The 26,296-nt window shown below is 38.2% G+C and overlaps 1 protein-coding gene across 2 annotated transcripts in view; it reads left to right on the top strand.

Annotated features, from left to right (window-relative positions):
• Positions 1 to 26,296, top strand: part of AR (androgen receptor) — a 217,159-nt gene that overhangs the window by 112,252 nt on the left and 78,611 nt on the right. For both annotated transcript variants that reach the window (XM_070365314.1, XM_070365315.1), the window contains exon 2: positions 17,665 to 17,816. In XM_070365314.1, coding sequence (XP_070221415.1) covers positions 17,665 to 17,816 — 152 coding nt within the window. The remainder of the gene's footprint in view (positions 1 to 17,664; positions 17,817 to 26,296) is intronic.

The raw sequence follows: 26,296 nt of genomic DNA, 5'->3' as shown, positions 1-26,296 counted from the left end.
TATGGCAACCCACTTCAGTATTCTTACTTGGAGAATCACATGGATGGAGGAGCCTGGGTAACAAAGGTCAACATAGGGTAACAAAGAATCAGACACTGAAGTGACTTAGCACACATGCATTCTAATAAATATGAAGTGATATCTCATGATTTTGATTTGCATTTCCCTGATTAGTGATGCTAAGAATCTTTCCTGTGACTGTTGGCAATCTGTCTTCTCTAGAAAATTGTCTATTCAGGTCTTCTGCCAATTTTTAATTTTTTTTTAATGTTGAGTTTATGAGTTCTTTACGTGTTTTGGACATTAATGCCTTGTCAAATATATCACCTGCAAATATTTTCTTTCACTCAATAGGCTGCATTGTCATTTTTTTATAGTTTCAGACACTGTGCAAAAACACTTTAGTTTGATGCAGTAACATTTGTTCCCAGTTGTTTATTTTTGCTTTTATTTCTCATACCTGAAAATACAATTATGTAAAGTTTAAAATAAAATAAAATTTAAAAAATTAAATTAAATTAAAAAGAAAATCCAACCTCTATTCTAGAATTTAAAAAAAAAAAATCAAAGAGCACACTGCCTGTCTTCATCTAAGATTTTATGATATCACATCTTGAATTTAAGTTTTTAAGTTTTGAGTTTACTTTTGTATATCATGTGAGAATGTTGCAATTTGATTCTTTTGCATGTGGTATCCAGTTTTCCCAACACCATTTATTGAAGAGGCTATCTTTTTCCTATTGTATATTATTGCTTCTTTTGTCTCCATTAATAGACAATAGAAATATGGGTTTATTTGTGGGCTACTGATTCTGTTCCATTGATCCAATACCATACTATTTTAATTACTGTAACTTTATAGTATAGTTTGAAATTACAGAGCATGATATCTACAGCTTTGTTCTTCTTTCCCAAGACTGTTTTTGCTATTTAGGGTCTTTTGTGTCTCCATACAAATCTTAGAATTATATTTTCTAGTTCTCTGCAAAATCATTAGTATTTTGGTAGGGATTTTGTTGAAATTTTATATTGCCTTGAGAGAATGGTCATTTTAACAATATTAATTCTTCCAATTCTTAAGCATGGTATGTCTTTCCATTTGTTTGTGTTGACTTCAGTTTATCTCATCAGTGTCTTTTAGATTTCAGTGTACAGATCTTTCATCCTTGGTTGAAATTTTTCTGTTTTATTCTGTATAATTTTATTGCAGATGGGTTTTTTTTTCACTATTTCTCTTTCAGATATTTGTTATTAACTTATAGAAATACAGCAGATTTCTGTTTTTTATCCTGCCACTTTACTGAATTTGTTGTTAGTTGTAAGGGTTTTTTTGTGGTATCTTTAGGATTTTCTATATATAGTATCATGCTATCTGCAAACACTGACTGCTTTATTTCCTGCCTTCCAATTTGAAGTGTGTGTTTTTTTTTTAAACTCAGTTTTCTTATCTGATTGCATTGGTTAGAATTACCAATACTATGTTAAATGGAAGAGAAAAGAGTGGGCATCCTAGTTTTGCCCCTGATCTTACAGGAAATGATTTTCCACTTTTCACCATTGAGGATTATGTTGACTGTAGGTTTTTCAATAATGGCCCTTATTATGTTGAGGTATGTTCCCCTTAGATCCACTTTTTGAGAGTTTTTGTTTGTTTGTTTTTAATCAAAAGTGTATGTTGAATTTTTGTCAAAAGCTCTCTATATCTTTTGAGATTATCATAAGATTTTTTCTTTGGTTTCTAAAGTGGTGTATCACAGTGATTGGTTTGCAGATATTGAACCATCCTGTATCTTGGCATAAATCTCACTTGATCTTCATTTTTTGGCCATATGGCATGGCTTATGGGATTTTATTTCCCTGTGTTTGTGCTAGGTTGTCTCAGTTGTGTCTGACTCTTTGTGATCCTATAGACTGTAGCCCACCAGGCTCCTCCTTCCATGAGATTCTTCAGGCAAGAATACTGCAGTGAGTTGCCATGCCCTCCTTCAGCAGATCTTCCTGACTCAGTGATTGAACCTGCATCTCTTATGTCTCCTGCATTAGCAGGCGAGTTCTTTACCACTAGTGCCACCTGGGAAGCCCTGAGTTCCCTGACCACAGGTCAAACCCAGGCCTTCAGCAGTCCTCAGAGCACAGAGTCCTAACCACTGGACTGCCAAGGAATTTCCTCACTTGATCGCTATGTATGGTCCTTTCAAGGTATTATTGCATTTGATTTGCTAATATTTTATTGAGTATTCTTGTATTTATGTTCATCTGTGATATTGGCAAGTAATTTTCTTCTTTTATATCTTTGTCTGGTTTTGGTATCCAGATGATGTTATCCTCATACAATAAGTTTGGAAGAATTTCTTGCTCATTTATTGTTCAGAAGGGTAGATGTCAAATCTTCTTCAGCTGTTTTGAAGAATTTACCTGTGAAGCTGTCTGGTCCTGCACTTTTCTTTCTTTGGATTCTTTTAAATTATGGATTCAATTTTATTATTGTTAATTGATCTCTTCATAGTACCTATTTCTTCACGATTTAATCTTGGGAGGCTCCATATTTCTAAGAACCTATCCATTTTTTCTACATTGTTCATTTTATTGTTATATTAGTATATGTAGCAATCTCTTATTATCCTTTGTATTTTTGAACTGTCATTTGTAACTTTAATTTATGATTTTGTTTATGTGGGCCTTTTCTTGATGAGTCTGGCTAAAGGTTTATCGATTTTAGTTATTTTCCTTTTCAAAGAGCCATTTCTTTATCTTATCAAGGTGGCGTTTCTTTGTTTCATTGTTATTTTCTATTGCTTTTTATCTCTATTTTGTTTACTTCTGTTTTATTCATTATTTGTTTCCTTCTACTTACTTCCGGTTTTGTTCATTCTTTCTTTTTTTGGGAATTTAGGTATAAATTTTGGGTTGTTTGATACTTTTTCTTTTTCTTTTATTCTTTTTTGAAGTAGGTTTCTATAGCTATCTCTACAAAAATTTAAAATTTCCTCTATAAAATGCTTTTGTTGCATCCCGTTTATCTTGGATCACTGTGTTTTCATTTTCATTTGTCTTAAGTATTTTTTATTTACTCTTTGATTTCTTCAGTGATCTATTGTTTGTTTAGTAGCATGTTTTTAGCCTCCAGGTGTTTGTATTTTTTCCTTTTCTTTACTTGTAGTTGACTTCTAGCTTCATTCTGTTGTGGTCAGAAAAGATTTTGATATGATTTCAGTCTTCTTAATTTATTGAGCCTTGTTTTGTCACCTAGCATGTGATCATTCCTGCAGAATCTTCCATGTGCCCTTAAAAAGAAAGTGCATTTTACTGCTTGTGGATGAAATGTTCTATATAGATCTGTTAAGTTCATCTAATCAAATGTGTCAAGTCCCAGGTTTCCATATTTATTTTCTGTCCAGATGATATTCTCATTGATATACATGGGGTGCCAAGGTCTTCTGCTATTATTCTGTTACTGTCAGAATTTCCCTTTATGTTTGTTAATATTTGCATTATTGTATTTAGGTGCTCCTATGTTGGGCGCTTATATATTTACTATTGTATTTTACTGTTCAATTAATCCCTTTATCATTACTTAATACCCTTAGTAATCTTTTTTATATCTTTAATATCTATTTTGTTTGATACAAGTATTGGTACTTTAGCTTTATTTTTATTTCATTCGCACAGAATACCTTTTTACATCCCTTCACTTTTAGTCCGTGTGTGTCTTTCAGTCTAAAGTGAGACTTTCATAGGCAGCATATATATCAGTCTCACTTTTTTTTAACCCATTTACCCACTCTATGTCTTTTGATTGGAGCATGTAGTCTATTTACATTTAAAATAACTATTGACTCATTACCCTTTTGTTAATTGTTTTTGGTAGGTTTTTCATGTTTTATCTTCTTCCTCTCTCTTTCTATTTAATTTGATTTGATGACTTTCTTTAGTGTTGTTTAGGTTTCTTTCTTTTTTCTGTGTATGTACCTATCATGATATATATGTGTATACATATGTGTGTGTGTGTATCTTATTTGAAATTGATGATCTCCTAAGTTTGAATTTATTCTAACAACCCTGCATTTTATTTCCCCAAAAAACATTTATGGTTTTCACATATTTTGCATCTTGCTTTGGGTGTGTGTTGATTAACTACTTATTACAGATGAGCATGGATGATTTTACTACTTTTGTCATTTTTCCTATTTTTTATGTGGTTAATCTATTATCTTCATTATATGTTTGCCTATACTAATGAAATTTTTCATACTTTTCATATTTCTAGTTATGTTCTTTTCTTATACTGTAAATTTAGAGGTAGTAAACTCTTATTGATAGCTTTGTTTGGCAGTGAAACTCTATCTTTCCTTTAAATCTTAATGATAACCTTGTCAGTGAGAGTATTCTTGGTTGTATGCTTTTCCCTTTCATCACTTTTAATACATATTCCTATTCCTTACACCTGCAAAGATTGAGATGAAAAGTCAATTAATAGTCTTGTGAATCTTTCTAATAGTTTTTTGGTTTTTTGTTTTTTGTTTTTTTTTTTGCTCTTTCTGCTTTCAAGATTATCCTTAAGTGTTGCCGTTTCATTTCTGTGTCTTATTCTGAGCATCAGTTCAGATGCTCAGTCATGTCTTACTTGTTATGAGCCCATGGACTGCAGCTCGCCAGGCTTTCCTGTCCATCAGCAACACCCAAAGCTTGCTCAAACTCATGTCCATTGAGTCGGTAAGGCCGTCAAACCATCTTATGCTCTGTTGTCCCCTTTTCCTCCTGCTTTCAATCTTTCCCAGCATCACTGTCTTTTCCAATGAGCCAGTTCTTTGCATCAGGAGGCAAAAGTATTGGAGTTTCAGCGTCAGTATCAGTCATTCCAATGAATATTCAGCACTGATTTAGGATGGACCAGTTTGATCTCCGTGCAGTCCAAGGGACTCAAGAGTCTTCTCCAACATCACAGTTCAAAAGCATCAGTTCTTCAGTGCTCAGCTTTCTTTTGGAGAGAGCAATGGCACCCCACTCCAGTGCTCTTGCCTGAAAAATCCCATGGATGGAGGAGCCTGGTAGGCTGCAGTCTATGGGGTCTCTAAGAGTCAGATATGACTGAGCAACTTCACTTTCACTTTTCACTTTCATGAATTGGAGAAGGAAATGGCAACCCACTCCAGTGTTCTTGCCTGGAGAATCCCAGGGACAGAGGAGCCTGGTGGGCTGCTGTCTACAGGGTTGCACAGGGTCGGACACGACTGAAGTCACTTAGCAGCAGCAGCAGCAGCAGCTTTCTTTATGGTCCAACTCTCACATCCATACATGACTACTGGGAAAAAACCATAGCTTTGACTAGATGGCCTTTTGTTGGAAAAGTAATGTCTCTGCTTTTTAATGTGCTGTCTAGGTTGGTTATAGCTTTTATTCCAAGGAGCAAGTGTCTTTTAATTTCATGGCTGCATTCACCATCTGCAGTGCTTTGGGAGCCTAAGAAAATAAAATCTGTCATTGTTTCCCCGTCTATTTGCCATGAAGTGATGGGACCAGATGCCCTGATCTCGTTTTTTGAATGTTGAGTTTTAAGACAGCTTTTTCACTCTTATTTAATGTTTCTCAAGAGGATCTTTATTTCTTCACCTTCTGCCATAAGGGTGGTGTCATCTGCATAACTGAGGTATTGATTGTACTCCTGGCAAACTTGCTCCCAGCTTGTGCTTCATCCAGCCCAATGTTTATCATGATGTACTCTGCCTTTAAGTTAAATGAGCAGGGTGACAATATACAGCCTTGACGTACTCCTTTCCCAATATGGAACCAGTCTGTTGTTCCATGTCTTGTTCTAACTGTTGTTTCTTAACCTACATATAGATTTCTTAGTAGGCACATAATGTGATCTGATATTCTCATCTCTTGAAGAATTTCCCACAGTTTGTTGTGATCCATACAGTCAAAGGCTTTGCTGTAGTCAACAAAGCAAAAGTAGATATATTTCTGGAACTCTCTTGCTTTTTTCTGTGATCTAGCAGATGTTGGCAATTTGATCTCTGGTTCCTCTATCTTTTCTAAATCCAGCTTGAACATCTGGAAGTTCATGGTTCATGTACTGTTGAAGCCTGGCTTGGAGACTTTTGAGCATTGCTTTGCTAGTGTGTGAGATGAGTGCAACTGTGCGGTAGTTTGAACATTCTTTGGCATTGTCTTTCTTTGGGATTGGAATGAAAACTGATCTTTTCTGGTCCTGTGGCCACTGCTGAATTTTCCAAATTTTCTGGCATATTGAATGCAGCATTTTAACAGTATCATCTTTTAGAATTTGAAATAGCTCAGCTGAGAATTCCATCATGTCCACTAGCTTTGTTTGTAGTGATGCTTCCTAAGGCCCACTTGACTTCACATTCCAGGATGTCTGGCTGTAGGTGAGTGTTCACACCATTTTGGTTATCTGGGTCATGAAGATCTTTTTTGTACAGTTTTTTTTTTTGTGTGTATTCCTGCCACCTATTCCTAATATCTTCTGCTTCTCTTAGGTCCATACCATTTCTGTCCTTTATTGTACCCATCTTTGCATGAAATATTCCCTTGGTATCTCTAATTTTCTTGAAAACATCTCTAGTCTTTCCACTCTCTTCTTTTCCTCTATTTCTTTGCATTGATCACTGAAGAAGGCTTTCTTATCTCTCCTTGCTATCCTTGGAACTCTGCATTCAAGTGGGTATATCTTTCCTTTTCTCCTTTGCCTTTAGCTTCTCTTCTTTTCTCAGCTATTTGTAAGGCCTCCTCTAACAACCATTTTACCTTTATGCATTCTTTTTCTTGGGGATGGTCTTGATAAGTCTCCTCTGCAATGTCCTGAACCTCCATCCATAGTTATTTGGGTCTCTGTCTATCAGATCTGATCCCTTGACTCTATTTGTCACTTCCACTGTATAATAGTAAGGGATTTGATTTAGGTCATACCTGAATGGTCTAGTGGTTTTCCCTACTTTCTTCAGTTTAAGTCTGAATTTGGCAATAAGGAGTTCATGATCTGAGCCACATTTAGCTCCTGGTCTTGTTTTTGCTGACTGTATAGAGCTTCTCCATCTTTGGCTGTAAAGAATATAATCAATCTGCTTTTGGTATTGGTCATATGATGACTTCCATGTGTAGAGTCGTCTCTTGTGTTTTTGGAAGAGGGTGTTTGCTATAACCAATGTCTTCTCTTGGCAAAACTCTGTTGGTCTTTACCATGCTTCATTTTGTACTCCAAGGCCAAATTTGCCTGTTACTCCAGGTATCTCTTGACTTCCTACTTTTGCATTCTGTCCCCTATGGTGAAAAGGGCATATTTTTTCAGTGTTAATTCTAGAAGTTCTTATTGGTCTTTATAGAACCATTCAACTTAAGCTTATTCAGCATTAGTGGTTGGGGCATAGACTTGGATTACTCTGATATTGAATGGTTTGCCTTGGAAACCAATAGAGATCATTCTGTCATTTTTGAGATTGCACCCAAGTACTGCATTTTAAACTCTTTTGTTGACTATGAGGGCTACTGTGGTTCTTCTAAGGGGTTCTTGCCCACAGTAGTATATATAATGTTCGTCTGAATTAAATTCACCGATTCAAGTCCATTTTAGTTCACTGATTCCTAAAATATCAATGCTCACTTTTGCCATCTCCTGTTTAACCACTACCAATTTACCTTGATTTATGGATATAACATTCCAGATTCCTATGTGATATTGTTCTTTACAGCATCGGACTTTACTTCCATCACCTGGATCTTTTAACATTCATTTGTTTGAGACTTTTTGTGTTTTCTGGACCTTAGTGTCCTCTTCCTTTCCCTAGTTAGGGAAGTTTTCAGCTTTTTTTCTTCAAATAAGATATATGCCCATTTACCTTTGTCTTCTCTTTCTGGAATCCCTATAATGTGATTGGTTGTATGCTTTATGTTTTTCCATACATCTTTTAAACTTTTCTCATTTAGATATTTAAATTTAAATTAATTTTTTTAATCTTCAACCTGGATGATTTCCACTAGTTTATATTCCAGTTTGGTGATTCATTCCTTTCTACCACCTAATCTATGGTTGATTCCTTCTAATCTATGTTTTATTTTAGTTGTATTCTTCAGCTTTGTTTGATTTGTCTCTACATTTTATATATCTTTTTAAAAATTCTGTTTAACCATTCTTTTCCCAAGTTCATTAAGCACCTTTATTATCATTAACTTGAATTCTTTTTTGGATATATTGTTTATCTCCATTTCATTTAGTTCATTATCTGAGGTTTTGTCTTGTTCCTTCATTTGGAATATATTCTGTCTCCTCATTTTACCTAATTTTCTGTTTTTATTCTGCTTATTAGGCAGATCAGTTATTGTGTTTCACAGTCTTGGTGAAGTGATCTAATATAGAGAATGTTCTATGAGACCCAGAAGCACTTCCCCTCTGTTCATCAGAGAAATATGTTCTGATGGTGCACCCTTATATATGTGTGTGCCCTTCTGTTGTGACAAGGCTAACTACTGTGGGAATGCTGGTAGGTGTGGTTGATTTCTAGCTTGATTGGCTGCCAGGCCTTCCTTTGTGCAGTGGCTGCCAGCATGATGGTGGGTGGGGCTATATCCTGACTCAGCTGGCATTCTGTCCAAAGGCTTCCTGGGGCTAGTGCCAACCCCTGATAGGCAGAGCTTGGCCCTGGTATGGCTGGCTTCACATCCTGTGAGGTTCCAAGCCTGTTACCAGCTTGTGGATGGGGAGGGCTGAGGCTTGGTGCAGCTTGTTCTGTGGCCCCAAGAGTCTTGGTGCTGGTGCTGACTGACTGGTGTGTGGAGTTGGGTTCTGTTGTGAGAATATTTAGCATTGTTAAGATGGTAATACTTTCCATGGATTCAAGGCATGTGTCTCAAAATCCCAACTGTCTTCTCAGCAATGATGTAAGCTGCTTTGCCTCCAGAATATTATGGAATCTTCATAGCAGTCTTGTGAGTTCCATATTTCTTTATACATTTTGCACATGAAGAAATTTAAGCAAAATTATTTGTTCAGTCACTTATTATAAAATGGCAAAGATGACCATGAAAACAACATGTTCTACCTGTTTACTTTCCCACTTCAACAAAAGGCATCACTAAAGAGAATTTGGGAGATATAACATAAGCTCATGTAATACTTTTAAAAGAAACCATGACTGTTTTCTTGAACAGATATTCATCAAATTTCAAATCTCAGGCTTTCAGGGGGAAAGAAGCTTACTACTGAAATATCCATTATACCCTCAAAAAAGTAGGTTCAAGCCATCTGTAAAGAGAAAATAACTTTGAACGCTTTGATTTTTATCTAAGAAATTCATGTGAAGTTTTCATTATATTCCACAATGTCATTAATAAAAACATTTTAATTACTCCACATGAGGAAAAATATGATGCTCTGTAAAGATATTTGGTGATTTACTAAATCTTTTCTTGTTTGAAAGTACTGCTGCTGCTGCTGCTAAGTCACTTCAGTCGTGTCCGACTCTGTGCGACCCCATAGACGGCAGCCCACCAGGCTCCCCCGTCCCTGGGATTCTCCAGGCAAGAACAATGGAGTGGGTTGACATTTCCTTCTCCAATGCATGAGTGTGAAAAGTGAAAGTGAAGTCGCTCAGTCGCGTCCGACTCATAGCGACCCCATGGACTGCAGCCTACCAGGCTCCTCCGTCCATGGGATTTTCCAGGCAAGAGTACTGGAGTGGGGTGCCATTGCCTTCTCCTTGAAAAGTACAGAGGCATGTATAAAAATGATACAGTTTCACATATATAGCCTTTTGCTCTTCTTTCTCCATCTGTATTTGCTGTTCCTTAAAAACACTGTATTGGATTTCCCTGGTGGCTTAGATGGAAAATAATCTGCCTGCAATGCAGGAGACCCAGGTTCAATCCCTGGGTTGGGAAGATCCCCTGGAGATTGGAATGGCAACCCGCTCCAGTATTCTTGCCTGGAGAATTCCATGGACAGAGGATCCTGGCAGGCTACAGTCCATGGGGTCTCAAAGAGTCAATCATGATTGAGCTAGACTAACACTTCCACTAAAAACACTGTATAGCGAAGAACAATGGTCCTTTTTATTTTAAGACTATAAGAGATTTCATTTTTTATGGCACAACACAAGGTAATGGCACCCTAGACTTACAACACAGCCACCATGTGACAGGCATAGAGGGAAGGGGTTAACATTTGTTATTCAATATAAGTCTCACAAAAGCCCTAAGAGTACAAAATATCCTCACTTTTTAGATAAGGCAAGTTGATCTCAGAGAGCCTAACTACTAGGCCCAAGGTTCAGTGGTGGAAGAAAGGTTTTAACCCAGGTCTGGCTTGCTCAAAAGCCCTACTGATTTTACATTCTCTCCCAAACAGGGAAGACTGGTCTGTGACTTTTACATTTCATCCTGGTTCCATAGTCATTGAGGATCTTTTCTTACATTAGTCAGACTCCTTAAGGTATCTAAAGTATCCTCAAATCTGAGAGTCAAAGAGAAAGAAAGAGATAGAGAAAGACAGAGAGACAGAGAGAGAGATCCAGAGAGATAGAGAAGGAGTGAGAAAGAGAGAAAGGGAGAGAGACACAGGGAGGGAGAGAGAGACTGAGATTATAACTGGGTGCTAAGGGTTTCTGAGCCCAACTTTCTCATGGTTGAGCTGGTGTTTGTAGGCCTATAGCTTTCTAGTAATCTACTTTCATTTAATTAATTGTGAAACCATTGGAGAAAAGCAAGTCATGTTCTTGTTTGGAAAATTTCCATTTTATGTGGCAGGGCTTTTGTTTCAGACTTCATAAAACTGAATGCTGAGCATTGGGATAATAAGTGAGCACATAACCTAGGGGAGGTGGGAAAAAACACAATGTTGTGTGCAAATTCTGCACTTACATATTCTCAAAGGAAATCTCTGCTGTGCTTCCAGTTAGAGTTATTTAGGGATGTGTTAGAAATTTCAGAGGTTGTTCTTTTAGTCTTTTATTTTTTTAATTGTGTTATGTTATAGCTATACAAAGGAATACATGTAACATTCAAGTTACTTATATAGTATGATAATAAAACAACATTCATGAACCCCAATTAAGTAATGAGAACATTAACATTTTTATTTTCCCCAACCTAACCCTTGGACCTAGAATGATGCCTAATATGTAGCAGGTGCTTAATACATGTTTTTTACTGAATGCATAAATCAGTTTGTACCTCCCTTCATTATATAATTACCCCCTCAGGGATAACCACTATGCTATATTTGGGGTTTATTACTCCCTGGCATTTTTATGTTTTTCACATATATATTCCCAAATTACATATTGTTTGCTTCTACTTCTTTTTAAACTTTATCCAATTGAGTCATATTGTATATAGGCTATTATGAGTTATGTTTTTTTCCTGCAACATTACTTTGTGAAAATTCAACTGTTTGTAGATGTATTCTGTTCCTTGTCATTGCTGAATTGTATTTCATTGAATGAATATGATATAATTTATTCATTCTTTCTCCTGTATCATTTCTGCTTCTATAAACAAAGCTGCAATGTCCATTTCTGCACATACTTCCTGGTACAAACATGCATGAGTTTCTCTAGAATACAAACATGGGAGAAGGACTGCAATCGGAATTTTCATTTCCAGTGCCAGAAGATCAGTCCATGAGACAGAATGACAGTATTCCCTTTGTCAGTGTTAGTGGGAATTCTGTCCAAATAATTTTGCCAGAGAGAGGAGGTAGGAGGTTGGCAAATACTGGCATGGTAAGGTCATATCTCAGGCCTCTAGCCAAAGTGGGTTGTAATTAGGAAAAACTCAAATTGTAAAATTGCCTTCATTATTTCTCCTTCTTCCACATCCTTTACAGTTTTTTTTTTTTTTTTTTACATTTTAGATTTATTTAATTTTAATTGACGGGGAATTGTTTTACAATATTGTGTTGGTTTCTACCACACTTCAACCTGAATCAGCCATCAGTTCAATTTAGTCACACAGTCGTGTCCAACTCTTCACAACCACATGGACTGCAGCACGCTAGGCTTCCCTGTCCATCACAAACTTCCAGAGCTTGCTCAAATTCATGTCCATCGAGTTGGTGATGCCATCCAACCATCTTGTCCTCTGTCATCCCATTCTCTTCCTGCCTTCAATCTTTCCCAGCACTGCGGCCTTTGCCAAATCAGTTCTTCGCATCAGGTGCCCAAAGTATTGGAGTTTCAGCTTCAGCATAAGTCCTTCCAATGAATATTCAGGACTGATTTCCTTTAAGATTGACTGGTTTGATCTCCTTGCAGTCCAAGGGACTCTCAAGAGTCTTCTCCAACACCACAATTCAAAAGCATCAGTTCTTCAGCACTCAGCTTTCTTTATAGTCCAAATCTCATTTCCATACATGACTACTGGAAAAACAATAGCTTTAACTAGACAGACCTTTGTTGGCAGACTGCTTTTTAATATGCTATCTAGGTTGGTCTCAGCTTTTCTTCCAAGGAGCAAGCATCTTTTAATTGCATGGTTGCAGTCACAATCTGCAGTGATTTTGGAGCCCAAGAAAATAGTCTGTCACTGTTTCCACTGTTTCCCCATCTATTTGCCATGAAGCAATGGGACCAGATGCCATGATCTTTGTTTTTTGAATGTTGAATTTTAAGCCAGCTTTTTCACTCTCTTTCAATTTCACCTAGAGGCTCTTTAGTTCTTCTTCACTTTCTGCCATAAGCATAATACACATACAGATCTTTGTTGGCAAAGTAATATCTCTGCTTTTCAATATGCTGTCTAGGTTGGTCATAACTTTTCTTCCAAGGAGTAAGCGTCTTTTAATTTCATGGCTGCGGTCACCATCTGCAGTGATTTTGGAGCCCCCAAAACTAAAGTCTTACACTGTTTCCACTGTTTCCCCATCTATTTCCCATGAAGTGATGGGACGAGATGCCATGATCTTCATTTTCTGAATGTTGAGTTTTAAGCCAACTTTTTCACTCTCCTCTTTTACCTTCATCAAGAGGCTTTCTAGTTCCTCTTCACTTTCTGCCATAAGGGTGATATTATCTGCATATCTGAGGTTATTGATATTTCTCCCGGCAATCTTGATTCCAGCTTGTGCTTCTTCCAGCCGAGCATTTCTCATGATGTACTCTACATATAAGTTAAATAAGCAGGGTTACAATGTACAGCCTTGATGTACTCCTTTTCCTATTTGGAACCAGTCTGTTGTTCCATGTCCAGTTCTAACTGTTGCTTCCTGACCTGCATACAGGTTTCTCAAGAGGCAGGTCAGGTGGTCTGGTATTCCCATCTTTTTCAGAATTTTCCACAGTTTATTGTGATCCACACAGTCAAAGGCTTTGACATAGTCAATAAAGCAGAAATAGATGTTTTTCTGGAACTCTCTTGCTTTTTCCATGATCCAGCGGATGTTGGCAATTTGGTCTCTGGTTCCTCTGCCTTTTCTAAATCCAGCTTGAACATCTGGAAGTTCACGGTTCACATATTGCTAAACCCTGGCTTGGAGAATTTTGAAAATTACTTTACTAGCGTGTGAGATGAGTGCAATTGTGCGGTAGTTTGAGCATTCTTTGGCATTGCCTTTCTTTGGGACTGGAATGAAAACTGACCTTTTCCAGTCCTGTGGCCACTGCTGAGTTTTCAAAAATTTGCTGGCATATGAAAGCAGCACTTTCTCAGCTTCATCTTTCAGAATTTGAAATAGCTCAACTGGAATTCAATCACCTCCACTAGCTTTGTTCATAGTGATGCTTTCTAAGGCCCACTTCACTTCACATTTCAGGATATCTGGCTCTAGATGAGTGCTCACAGCATCGTGATTATCTGGGTCGTGAAGATCTTTTTTGTACAGTTCTTCTGTGTATTCTTGCCACCTCTTCTTAATATCTTCTGCTTTTGTTAGGCCCATGCCATTTCTGTCCTTTATCGAGCCCATCTTTGCATGAAATGTTCCCTTGGTATCTCTAATTTTCTTGAAGATATTTCTAGTCTTTCCCATCCTGTTGTGTTCCTCTTTTTCTTTGCATTGATCGCTGAGGAAGGCTTTCTTTTCTCTTCTTGCTATTCTTTGGAACTCTGCATTCAGATGCTTATATCTTTCCTTTTCTCCTTTGCTTTTCACTTGTCTTCTTTTCACAGCTATTTGTAAGGCCTCCTCAGACAGCCATTTTGCTTTTTTGCATCACTTTTCCATGGGGATGGTCTTGATCCCTGTCTACTGTACAATGTCACGAACCTCAGTCCATAGTTCATCAGGCACTCTATCAGACACATGTATATATGTATATATTTTATTTATCTAATATTTACTTTTCATTCATGTAATAATAACTACTGTCTTTTTATACATGTAAATATCAGTTCAGTTCAGTCACTCAGTATAAATACATATATGTATATACATACATGCATATATTTATACTTTTCAACTTGGACAAACTCTGGGAGATGGTGAGGGACAGGGAAGTCTGGTGTGCTACAGTCCATGGAGTCACAAAGAGTTGGCCACAAATTGGTGACTGATCAACAACAACAACAACAACATACCTTTCAAAAAGCATTTCTATCTTTGAGATACTTTCTCATCTGTAGCAGTACACACTTTGCTTTATTATATCATCTACTATGTTATTATACAGTTCTTTGCTTCCTGTCTTTCTCCTGTAGTAGATAGTAAGTTGCTTAGAGGCAAAGTTCATATCTTGATCATTAGTATCTTCCCAACACCTAGACCTGTACCTGGTCCATAGGAGTTGAGTTGAACCTATCACCTAATTTAGACCTTCAATTTCATAATATAGTTAGTAATTGGTTACAAATCTACACTTTGCAGTTGGACTTACCTAGGATGGTAACCTGGCATTTCACTTACAAGAACAGTGATCTTGAACAAGTTTACTGAGTTTTCCTGAGGAGCAGCTTCCACTCTTATAATATAGGGATGATACAAAACTACCTGGCACAGTTGTTGGGAAGATTAAATGAAATGATATATATGAAATGGCCTGGCACATAAAGTGCCTTAATACTACATGTCCTTCTGATTTTATTTGAACTGTTTTTACTAGTTATAGAAGTCATGAAATGTAAGATGATGAATAATAAATTAATTTTTTTAATGACAATTTTTACCCAAGGAAATGACATTTTTAGCCAAAGGAATGGTGTTCTCAGCTTTTGGCTCATTCATATCTGGGAACTGAGCTCTTTTCCTGTGGAACTCATGGCCCTCCTATTCTTATTTTGGTGGATAGACTCCTGCTGGCTTGGGATGAATTATGGGGAAAAGATAGGCCACCATAATCAGCTGCTGGGTTTGCATATCAGCAGAAGTTTCTGAGTGTTTTCTGTTGTATTTTGGCTGTGAATAAAGGCTAATATTTGTCTCTTAGAGATAAAGTGCTTGTCAAGTGTAGCCTGAGTGAAAGCCTTCTTTGCTTTTGCCCTGCCAAGGTTTCTCACTTAGGGTTGGGAGGAGAATAACATTTCATGCTTTTTTGGGGATTCTGATGGTTGTGCTGAGTATGATAACCAAAGAGTCATGGGTAGAAAGTGAAGGTGGTTACTGAGAAGACAATAGGATAATGGACGCTGTGTTAGATTTGGAGTCAGAGATTCCTGTACTTGATTTCAAAAAGTTTTGTGCTTCTCCACTCTCAGTATGAATTTCTTCATTTGATATTATAATAATAATAATAAATGTTTCACAGTGGTGTTTTGAGGAGTTGAAATCATGCAACACAGCAAACAGGCTGTCATTAGAGCTTATTTTCCTTCCTTCTTGCCTTAGTAAGAAAGAAGTACTCATACAAATGGTGAATAACTCTAGGTCCATCCACATTACTACAAATGAACCAATTTTGTTCCTTTTATGGCTAATATTCCACTGTGTATATGTATCACAAGTTCTTTATCCACTCATCTGTTGATGGACATTTAGGTTGCTTCTATGTCCTGGGTATTGTAAATAGTGCTGCAGTAAACATTGGGGCACATGTGTGTTTTTGAATTATGGTTTTCTGAGGGTATATGCCCAATAGTGGGATTGCTGGGTCATATGGCAGCTATAGTTTTTTAAGGAACCTCCATACTCTTCTCCACAGTGGTTGTATCAATTTACATTCCCACCAACAGTAGAAGAGTGTTTTTGTTTTCTCCACACTTTCCTCAGCCTTTATTGTCATACAGAGTGGAATAAATCAGAAAGAGAAAAACAAATATATATATTAATGAACATGTATAGAATCTACAAAGATGGTACAGATGAATCTGTTTGCAGGGTAGGAATAGAGATGTAAACATAGAAAATGACATGTGGATACAGTGGGGTAAGGGAGGGTTGGATGGATTGGGAGAGTAGATTGATATGTATACACTACTATATGTAAAATAGATAGCTAGTGGGAAGCTGCTGTATAGCACAGGGAGCTCAGCATGGTACTCCGTGAGAACTTAGAGAAAGTGGGATGTGGGGGAGGGAGGTTCAAGAGGGAAGGGATATATGTATTCATATAGCTGATTTACTTTGTTGTACAGCATAAACTAACACCATATTATAAATCAGTTATACTCCAATAAATAAGTAAAAGCACAAAAAGTAAATAAAATAGTGGTTGCATTCTTGTGGATAAGAGAATAGGCAGTTGTCAAGTACCTGTAGCAGATTAACCTGGGAAACCATTTGTTTTGTTTAATGATTAGACATAAGACAGGAGAGAAAAAAGTTTACCTTTGAGTAGTATGAACCATGTTCCCTTTATTTAAACTTGAATTTATTACTGTGGGAGACTAAGATCTATCTTTCCATTAAGGTTTTAGGATTGGGTTTCTGGCCCTCTCTTTCAGGCCACCTGGAAGGACACAGGCACAGATCCTCTTGGAGATAGACAGTTAACTAGGTGACCTTTGAAACTCTTAAACCAAAGAACATGAGTATTCTAATAGCTAAGTGTTTAGAGGGTTGCCTGAAAGATTTCCAGCATCACTGTGTATTACTTAACTGCTACTTTATGTTATAGAATGGGAATGGGGAATGTCCATGTTATCTAGATAGACTCCTAAGGAAAGAAAAGGAATGGAAAAAAAAAGACAACATGAAAATACTAATTGTAATTCCTCACTTCTGTATTCATTACAAGAGCTTTTTATCCTTTTGGCTTATTTATACTTCTGCTCACACAAGTAGGTCAGTAGGCTGGGTAATATTATTCCTACTTACAGATGAGAGTAAGGCTCAGAGAACTATAACAAAGCACATCAAACTGCTTTGATGCTTAGTCTGGTATCGCCATAGGTCTCCCTTTGGATAAGTAAGGTTTTAGGACTGAGTTCATACCATTTAATTACTCTGATATTGTTTCATGACCACCACCTTAAGTTAGAGATGTTTACCTCAGGTTTCTGCCTTCATCCATCCCTCATGCAGACATAGCCCAAGGGACTGGCTGATTTCAGAAAACTTCTCAAATCCTTTCATAGGATCCAGAACTGCTCTGTCCACATGATAGAAACCCTACAAAAATAATCCCTAGGAGAAATCCAAGGAAAATTCAGCTTCACACTGACTCTGTTAAGCAATAAATAATAATTTACACATGCAGTTTAATCCTGAAGATTCAGACTTCTACCTTCCTGTTTCTGCCAACTACTGACATGTGTTTCATTATTCCTCTTGGGTCTTTTCAGTTTGGAGACCACCAGGGACCATGTTCTGCCCATCGACTATTACTTTCCACCCCAGAAGACCTGCCTGATTTGTGGGGATGAAGCTTCTGGCTGTCACTATGGAGCTCTCACTTGTGGAAGCTGCAAAGTCTTTTTTAAAAGAGCCGCTGAAGGTAAAGGATCTTGGACACTCACTTTTCTCTCCCTTTCTCTCCTAAAAAGAGACACCAGTTTATCAGGACTTAGGATTTTATGATCTCTGGGACAAAGTCACTGGCAGTGTTTGTTGAAAGAACCTAAGAGCCTTAAAAAGTCAATTTTCATACTTGTTGGACCCCTGTCTTTGGCAGCGTTGTTATTACAGGCAATGAAGTTGGTCCCAGCTGGTTCTTGGAGCTTGGTGGGTCCTAGGAACAAAAGAAAAAATTAATGATTTGAAAAGATTTAATTTCCTCCTTTCTTGTGTTCCATTCTCCTGCCTAGTGAGGGAAAAAATGTCCTTATTAGAGAGGTTAGAAGTGGAGAAATCCAGACTAAGTCCCCAGCCTGTACTCTGTGGTGAATACAAGACTATTCCTTAGTGAAGGCTTCCTGGCCTCAACCCCAGAAAGGAAGTGTTCTCACTGTTCAGCAGACCATCAGTCTATGCACCTGCTCCCTCCTGCTGCTGCCTCCTTGGGGCCTTTTTGCATTAATAGCTCCTAGGTAGATAAGTATCCAAAGTGATAAGAAACTTTTATTCTCTCCTTCAGACCCTGTCCAATAGCCCATAACCCTAAGCTAAGTTGTATCTTATATTTGGCTAAGTGTCCTCAAAAACTGGCTCCTTAGTATTATTTAGCTTAAAATAATTAATATCTGCTTAGCCCCAAGAGGTGCTCAGGCTACATCTTACAGCAGGAAGACCTCCTACACTTCCAGGCCTCCTATATATGCTATTGCCTCCTTCCTTCCCAATCTCCCTAGGCTTAAGCCTCCTACCCATCCACTTCACTCCCCATCCTGTACTAAGTATTCCTTCTTGAAAGGACACTAATTAACAGCTTCTAGACAGAGATGCTCTGCTCTGGAAGCATACTCAGTTGCTAAACACCAGTATCTACTCTGGCCTCCACTTTTCACAAAGGAAGTACTTCCTGCCAAGACCCTTTTCTTCCTTCTCACTGGCCTAGAAATTTTAAGTCAGAACTGAAAGAGACAGCCTTTCCGTATATAAAGCTATAATCCCTGAGGACAGTCTTAAAGTGGCAGGTATATTGGCCACACCTTTCAGCAGGAATGTGGTGACACCCATCAGAGGACAGCAGAAGCACCACAGTGTTCTTGGCAACTAGAGAAAAATTAGAAAGTGTGTGCTCTTTAACTGGTCTCCCTACTGATAGCTAACTGGAATGATGATTATCTTTTCACCATTTTGGCCAGGTGAAAGGAATACCTATAAAATGGAAACCTATTTTGTTTTCTTCTAGTTCCCCAGGCAATAAGAAGACAGATACTGTTCAGCATTAAAGAAAGCATGCTGCATGTTCCACCCATAACCCTGAGTGGCACATTGCTACTGCTTAAACTGAGCAATATGAGGTCCAGTGCCCCAGTGCCCAGGCATAGGCAGTTTGGAAAGAGAGATCAGTGTCTTCATTCCTTAAGAGTACTCACAAAAGGATGGTTGTCAGAAAAGGAAATGAGGAGTAGCACCAAAGACTTCAGATCACCCCAACATCTCCAGTGAGAATCTGCCTCTTCCCCATACCTTGGCTTCAGTTAGGCCCTATCTATAGAGCAGAAAATGAACCATAGCACCCATCTAAAGCAATGTGTCAGTAAGCCCAGGCACCACAGTAATAGCAACTATATCCAATGGGAAAAGAGTTCAAGAAAGTAAGCGAAAAGCAAATTCAATAGTTAGATAGATTAGATTGTATTTGATGCTGCCTCTGGGTTTTAAAAATCTGGGTCACGATATTATTGTTTTTGGAAAACTGTGGAAATGATCAACTATATTGTGAAAGGGAAGATTTTGCTGTCATAACATATTCCACATGGGAGCTTTCTACAGAAATTAAGGCTGAAGGAGAGAGGCAGGCAGAAGGGCAGCTGGCAGGGCTGCCTGGGAGGAGCTCTGCTATTATGTGGACCTTGGACTATTTGAGAACAAGGAAGCTGGGAGAGGGGTAATCACTCAAATTGCCGAGCATTTGGAAATCTAGCAAGGTCTCAAAATTCTTCAGACCCTAGAATCACTTGTTAGAGGAACTTGGTAATATTTTCTTTGAGAAAATGAGCCTCTGTGAGCTCATGGAGCCAAATGATCTAAATTCCTTGAAATATTAAAATCTCCAGTGGGTTCTTTACAAAACTATGGAGCCCATTGGTTCCTTTGGAATGTGAACCCCAGCTTCCAGTCCTGAGCCCTTTGAGGGACAGGACAAAGTGATTTAAAAAACATGAAACAAAGCAAAAAGAAAAAAAATGTATTGGTGTTTTCTTTTACCTTTAAAGTTTGGTGGCTGCAGTTTACTACCATTATTATCTCTATTTGAAGGCAGGGGGCTGTCTTATTACCTGCAGAGAACATTTATTGATTTTTTTTTCATTTTTACAATGCATCTTTATTGCCCAAATGGCCTTTCTAAAGGTGATTCTGAATCTGCCTTGTTGAAACTTGGAATTCCACCTGTCTTGGAGGGAGTGGGAGAACAAATCTTTTCTTCCTAATTTGTTTGTTGTTGTCAGTTAACTCAGATGGAGTATTCAGAGTGTTGATTACCACTTTATTCAGGGTTTCAAAAATCTTTGGACTGGGCACAGGTACAAGACTTAAAAGCCTGGCACGTCAGAAAAAAATCCATTTCTAGCTTTGGTAGTTCATAAACCATGAGGCTTTAATGCTGTCATTGGTGCAAGACTCAGCAAAGAATCGATTGTAATCTAGCCAGGTTTTCCTGTTGAGGAAGAAGAGAACCTCACATTTTCTCATTGTCAGTATTGCTGGGAGTTTAGGGTGAAGGTGAGGCTAGTCAAGGAAGAATCTGCTTATTTGGGGATTAAAAATGATGATAAAAACAATTGTAGGCCACGGGGGTAAAAATCATTAAAACCTGCTTGATGGAAACTTATTCAAAGAATGTGTGTGTGTGCATGTGTGTGTCTAGGTATGTGCTGTTGAGAGGATGGTCTCTGGGTTTGAAACAAGCATGTAGAGAATTAGCTAGTGGTGGTGGGTGGGATGAGTGGGAAGGTGAAAGGGGAAGGCATGTTGGATGTTATCAAAAAGACCAGGAAGTCAAAGGAAGGTGATATCCTTAAGCAGAGTAGGGGCTCAGAGGGGGTTTAGTTTTGTGACATTGGCTAAGAAAATGTCCCTGTTTGGACCTCAGTTTTCCCTGTCTGTAAAATAGGGGAGTTAAACTAAGATATTTTTAAAATGCCCTTTCAGCTTAGACTTTTTGTGACAATTCTATAAATAACAAACACCATCACTGTTATTTCAGCAAACATGTGTGTTTATACTTGTATACACATTTGGTTTTGCCTTCCTAGAAGATGGTGAATCCTAGCTCCTGTCTCTTAAAAAAACCAGTCTTCAGATGAGGATAGAGCCAGCTCAGAGAGTGCACTGTGGATGGGCTGAGTTAAGAGTCAGGACTCAGATTCCCTCTTCTCCCGGCACTATGACCATGGCTGGATAACTTCCTTTCTTTTCCATTTTCTCATCTGGAAAATCAGGATATGAATCCTCATCTCTACCTCATCATGTTTCAAAGAGGGTTAATTAATTCATCATGTGCATTATGTGCTCAAGAATTTACTATTTTTCAGACATTTTCTAGTAAAACATTGGAGATTGTACATCCATTTGTTTTGTACGCATGGAGCACTGTTTGGTACACATCATAAAACTGAAACTGTAGTTTACATTCTGAACTCAAAGAATTACACCATCCTCACTGATGTTTACAATATGTCCCAATTTAGTATCCTTGGCAAATTTTATATAAGTATGGCTTTGATTCTCTTTCTCTCCCCAGGTTTCTGTGAGGGAAGAAATGTAAGTGAACCCTCATTGAACTCTTTCTGTCCTTTAAATCTACTCTTTCCCACCTCAACTCATGTGGAATTGAATGTTACTTCTTGTTTGGAGTCTTGCAGAGAGTTTTTGGTGCATATCAGTGTCCTCTTCACTCCCTGACTTTAAGAGTAACATTTCCCAGGGGCAAGTTAGCTATGTTAGGAAGATATAATTGCAACTTTGTGTGTGCACGCTAAGTCGCTTCAGTCCTGTCTGACTCTTTGCGGCCCTATAGGCTGTAGCCTGCCAGGCTCCTCGGTCCACAGGATTCTCTGGAAAAGAATACTGGTGTGGGTTGCCATGCCCTCCTCCAGGGGATGTTCCCTACCCAGAGATGGAACCCAAGTCTCTTATGTCTCCTGTATCGGCAGGCGGGTTTTTTTTTTTTTTTTAACCACTATCTCCACCTAGAAAGCCCTACTTGTAACTTCAAAAGGGCCTCCATCGAGTGTCTTTGGCCAAGAAGTTGACTGATGCTTATTGCACGAGTCTTAGAGATTTTTTTTTTTTCACAAAACTCATAGTATCTTTTATCTGTCCCTGATTTTTTAAAAATATCATAGCCAGACTTTATTTTTTTTTTTGCTACTTTTTATTTATTTATTTTTAAACATTATTTATTTACTTTACAATAATTAGGGATCAGCAAACATTTTTCTGTAAAGGGCCAGATAGTAACAGATTTTGTGCCCTATATAGTCTCTGATGCTATTATTCAACTCTGCCTTTGCAGCATGAAAACAGTCCTAGACAAAACCAATGGGTGTGGCTGTGCTCCAGTAAAACTTTATGGGCAGTAAAATTTATATTTCATTCAGTTTTCACATGCCTTTAAATACTATTTTTTATTTTTATCAGCTATTTTAAATCTAAAATTCATTCTCAGTTCTTGCGTCACACAAAAAGAAAAAGCACATTAAATTTGGCTTGTGAATTTTTGCTGTTTGTCAACTCTTGCTTTAGATGGTCACTCCTCTGCTTACAAATCTGCATAGAAAATTTGACTCTTTCTGATCTCTGGTGTCTTAGTAACCCTCTAGATTATCTAATTTTAAACATTCTTCTGATATGGCCAGTGAAAGTTTGTACACCTTGCTTGCCTAGAATGCTTAGGTACTGAGCATTTTTTTCACTAAATAGGAAAAAAAAAAAAAAAAACATTCTTGGAATGCTAGAAGAGGATACTTTTTCTGATGATCTGGTATATCACTCAACCTTGCAATACCCAGAGGAGAAACTGAAAATATTCCACATAATTTTTAGGCTTTTGTACTGTAACCATGTGGATAATTATAAAATATGTACAACCCTGTATACGAGACAGCAAAAGAGACACTGACGTATAGAACAGTCTTATGGACTTTGTGGGAGAGGGAGAGGGTGGGAAGATTTGGGAGAATGGCATTGAAACATGTAAAATATCATGTATGAAACGAGATGCCAGTCCAGGTTCAATGCACGATACTGGATGCTTGGGGCTAGTGCACTGGGACGACCCAGAGGGATGGTATGGGGAGGAAGGAGGGAAGAGGGTTCAGGATGGGGAACACATGTATACCTGTGGTGGATTCATTTTGATATTTGGCAAAACTAATACAATTATGTAAAGTTTAAAAATAAAATAAAATTAATTAAAAAAAAATATGTATGAGTGAATTTGCTAGATGCCACATAGTAGTAGTAGTTAAGTTGCTAAGTCGTGTCCGACACTTGCAACCCCGTGGACTGTAGCCTGCCAGACTCTTCTGTCCATGGGATTCTCCAGGCAAGAATACTGGAGTTGGTTGCCATTTCCTTCTCCAGAGGATCTTCCCGACCCAGGAGTCGAACACGGGTCTCCTGCATTGCAGGCAGATTCTTTACCGACTGAACTATGAGGGAAGTCCTCAGATGCCACATATAACCCAGATAGTATACAGGAAGGTAGCTTTGAGGACTATCTGGTATGAAGTGTTATGGAAAAGCTCTCTGTCTCAGAGAAAGTAGGGCCCAGGTGGCCAGTTGAGTTATGAATTTACCATGTATTTCCCTATGATTCTTTGTCTTTACACATTTGTTGGCTTAATTCTGGTCTTCCTCATAATAGGACTAGAGTACAGGCCTGCAGAATAAATAATTTAGCTCTATAACTCATTCTAGTTGATGCCCACCCAAGTCTCTTATTAGAGCCCAATTTGGGGGCCATGTCAAGAATTTGCCATTGCTGGTCTATAAGGCCCTGTGGCTGATAATTTATAGCAAATGCATTTAATGAAACAATGATTAACAAGAAGTTTCTATGTCACCTGCAAGATCGTGTGAGTCCATTGTCTCCCTTTACCTTGCCTTACTATTCCCCAATGTGTTATATTTTTAAAGCCCATCCATATACTGCAGCCAGAAGTTTGTTTTTTTTTTTAATCCCCAGAGAATCTCTTGATAATTATGAAACTCTGGGTGGTAGATTTTAGCAGTTGGCTGCTATTACACAGGTAAGTGTTAGACCCACTTTTTCTTCAGAGGTAGGAGTTATTTCTTTAGTCTCTAGTCTAGTCCCATGGCAACCAACACACTGTCCCTCATAACAACTGGATTCTGGGAGAATCCATTATTTCAAAAAGCAATTTCTTCAGTTATAATAGCCATGTGTGCATACTTCTGGAAGCTATTATTCAAGTGTTCACACTCCTCTTCAGAGCTAGCAACTGCTTTCAGAATTCCAAAGAGGCAAGTAAGCTTTGTACCTTTCAGAAGAGAGCACAGAAAAGGGAACTTCCCTCTATCCAGAAAAGGAAACTGAGAGTTTGGGTTAATGACTCTTTACAAAGGGAGCAAGGATTAGAATTCTCAGTCCATTTGTTTCCACTCCATGCTGTGACTTCTGATGCATCCCATTGGAATTACCACAGCTTCTGGCTACGTTGTTGCCTATATTTTACTGAATACTTCATAAGAACTGGCCTGGCGGTAATCTATCTTGTGTTCAGTCAGTATACATTTGCTGGATAATTACTACACATGGGATATCAGGCTCACATACTCAAGATACAGATCCTTCCTGAAGGAACCTAGTGATCATAACCCTGGACCCCTTTAAATTTCTTCAGTCATCATATTTCAGTTCCATTTGAACTTCCCAACCACCTGGAACAGAGGGAGAGGTCATCCTCCTGATTTTCCATGTAAGCAAACTGATGTTTTTTTTCAGTTAATCAACAGTTAGTAAGTGAAGTGGTGGTAGTTGAGTTGCTAAGTCCTGTCCAACTCTTTGAGACCCCATGGCCTGTAGCCTGCCAGGCTTCTCTGTCCATGGGATTCTCCAGGCAAGAATACTGTAGTGGGTTGCCATTTCCCTCTCCAGAATTAAGTGGAGCATCTGGATTTAAACCCAGGTCTTCTGGGTCCAAAGGTAGCAGTCACTCTCTTATGGCACAGCTACCTCTCAAATATATAAACATACTAACCTAAAGCAGAGGAAAGTGAAAACAAGAAAGATAACAGTTGAAGAGAAACAACAGAATCAGAAATTAAAGAAGAAAAACTTTAAGTACTATGGGGAGAAACCAGTGAGTAACACTAACATCACAGGGAATGTTCTTCCTTAAAACAAACAAACAAACTTATAATAGCTAGTGGTTCACCAGAAACTCTTCATTAGTTAGGGCCAGCAGCACTCCAGTGTTCTTGCCTGAAGAATCCCAGGGACGGGGGAGCCTGGTGGGCTGCCATCCATGGGGTTGCACAGAGTCCGACACGACTGAAGCGACTTAGCAGCAGCAGCAGCAGCAGGGGCATGTGAGTGATAGTCTTTCCACTAGCTCCTAATGTTCAGAGGGAAAGTTCTGATTCTGATGAAACCAGGCTCGGTATCTCCTTAATTCACTCTCATCACAGAACCACAGAATAGGAAGCATGATTTAAAACCCGGGCTCATGAGAATTTTAATTCTCATTGCCAAGCTGAAGAACTCAGACAGTATGTATGGATACAGATGTTAGAATCATGTTCCTAGACTCTTTGCTTTGAGCCTACTTGGAGAAGTGTACCACAGAATATTTTCTATGGGGCCAGGAGAAAGAGAACTCCATTCCCCTCCTCTTTGTTGTCATAAACTAGAAAATATTGTCTTTCAGGACAGAACTAAAAATTCACAGAGACAAAATTGTGTTCTCTTTTATCAAGGTTTTTATTGTCTTCCCTCTCTAAGGACACCTGATAGTGTGGATGGACCATGATTTCGCTGTGGTACCTGGATGTGGACCCTGGAGACTATAAGCTAAATAATCACATTTCTGTACTTCCATGTTCACAAGTTCCTTTACTTTCTCGGCATTGATTCAGCCAAGAGGTATTTAATGAAAAGACTTAAAAGATTCAGGGCTTTCAACCACAGGATCTCTAAATGCTAACCTGCTAAAAATTAAAAGAAGAGAACTTAAAAATCTAAAAATTTGACCAAGCTATTTTGTAGAAGAGAAAACTGAGGCCCAGAGAGAGAGGAAGTGACTTTCCTAGGTTCATAGAAAATATAAATGACAGAAATGAAGGTTTTCCAGTAGTTTCTTATTTCTTGTCTGAGGGGTTCTCCAGCTTCACAGCTTCAGA

The sequence above is a fragment of the Bos mutus genome, chromosome X (genome assembly GCF_027580195.1).
Source record: "Bos mutus isolate GX-2022 chromosome X, NWIPB_WYAK_1.1, whole genome shotgun sequence".
In the NCBI taxonomy this organism is placed as follows: Eukaryota; Metazoa; Chordata; class Mammalia; order Artiodactyla; family Bovidae; genus Bos; species Bos mutus.
Note: the sequence above shows the minus strand (reverse complement) of the source record. Positions and strands in the feature narration are given on the sequence as shown.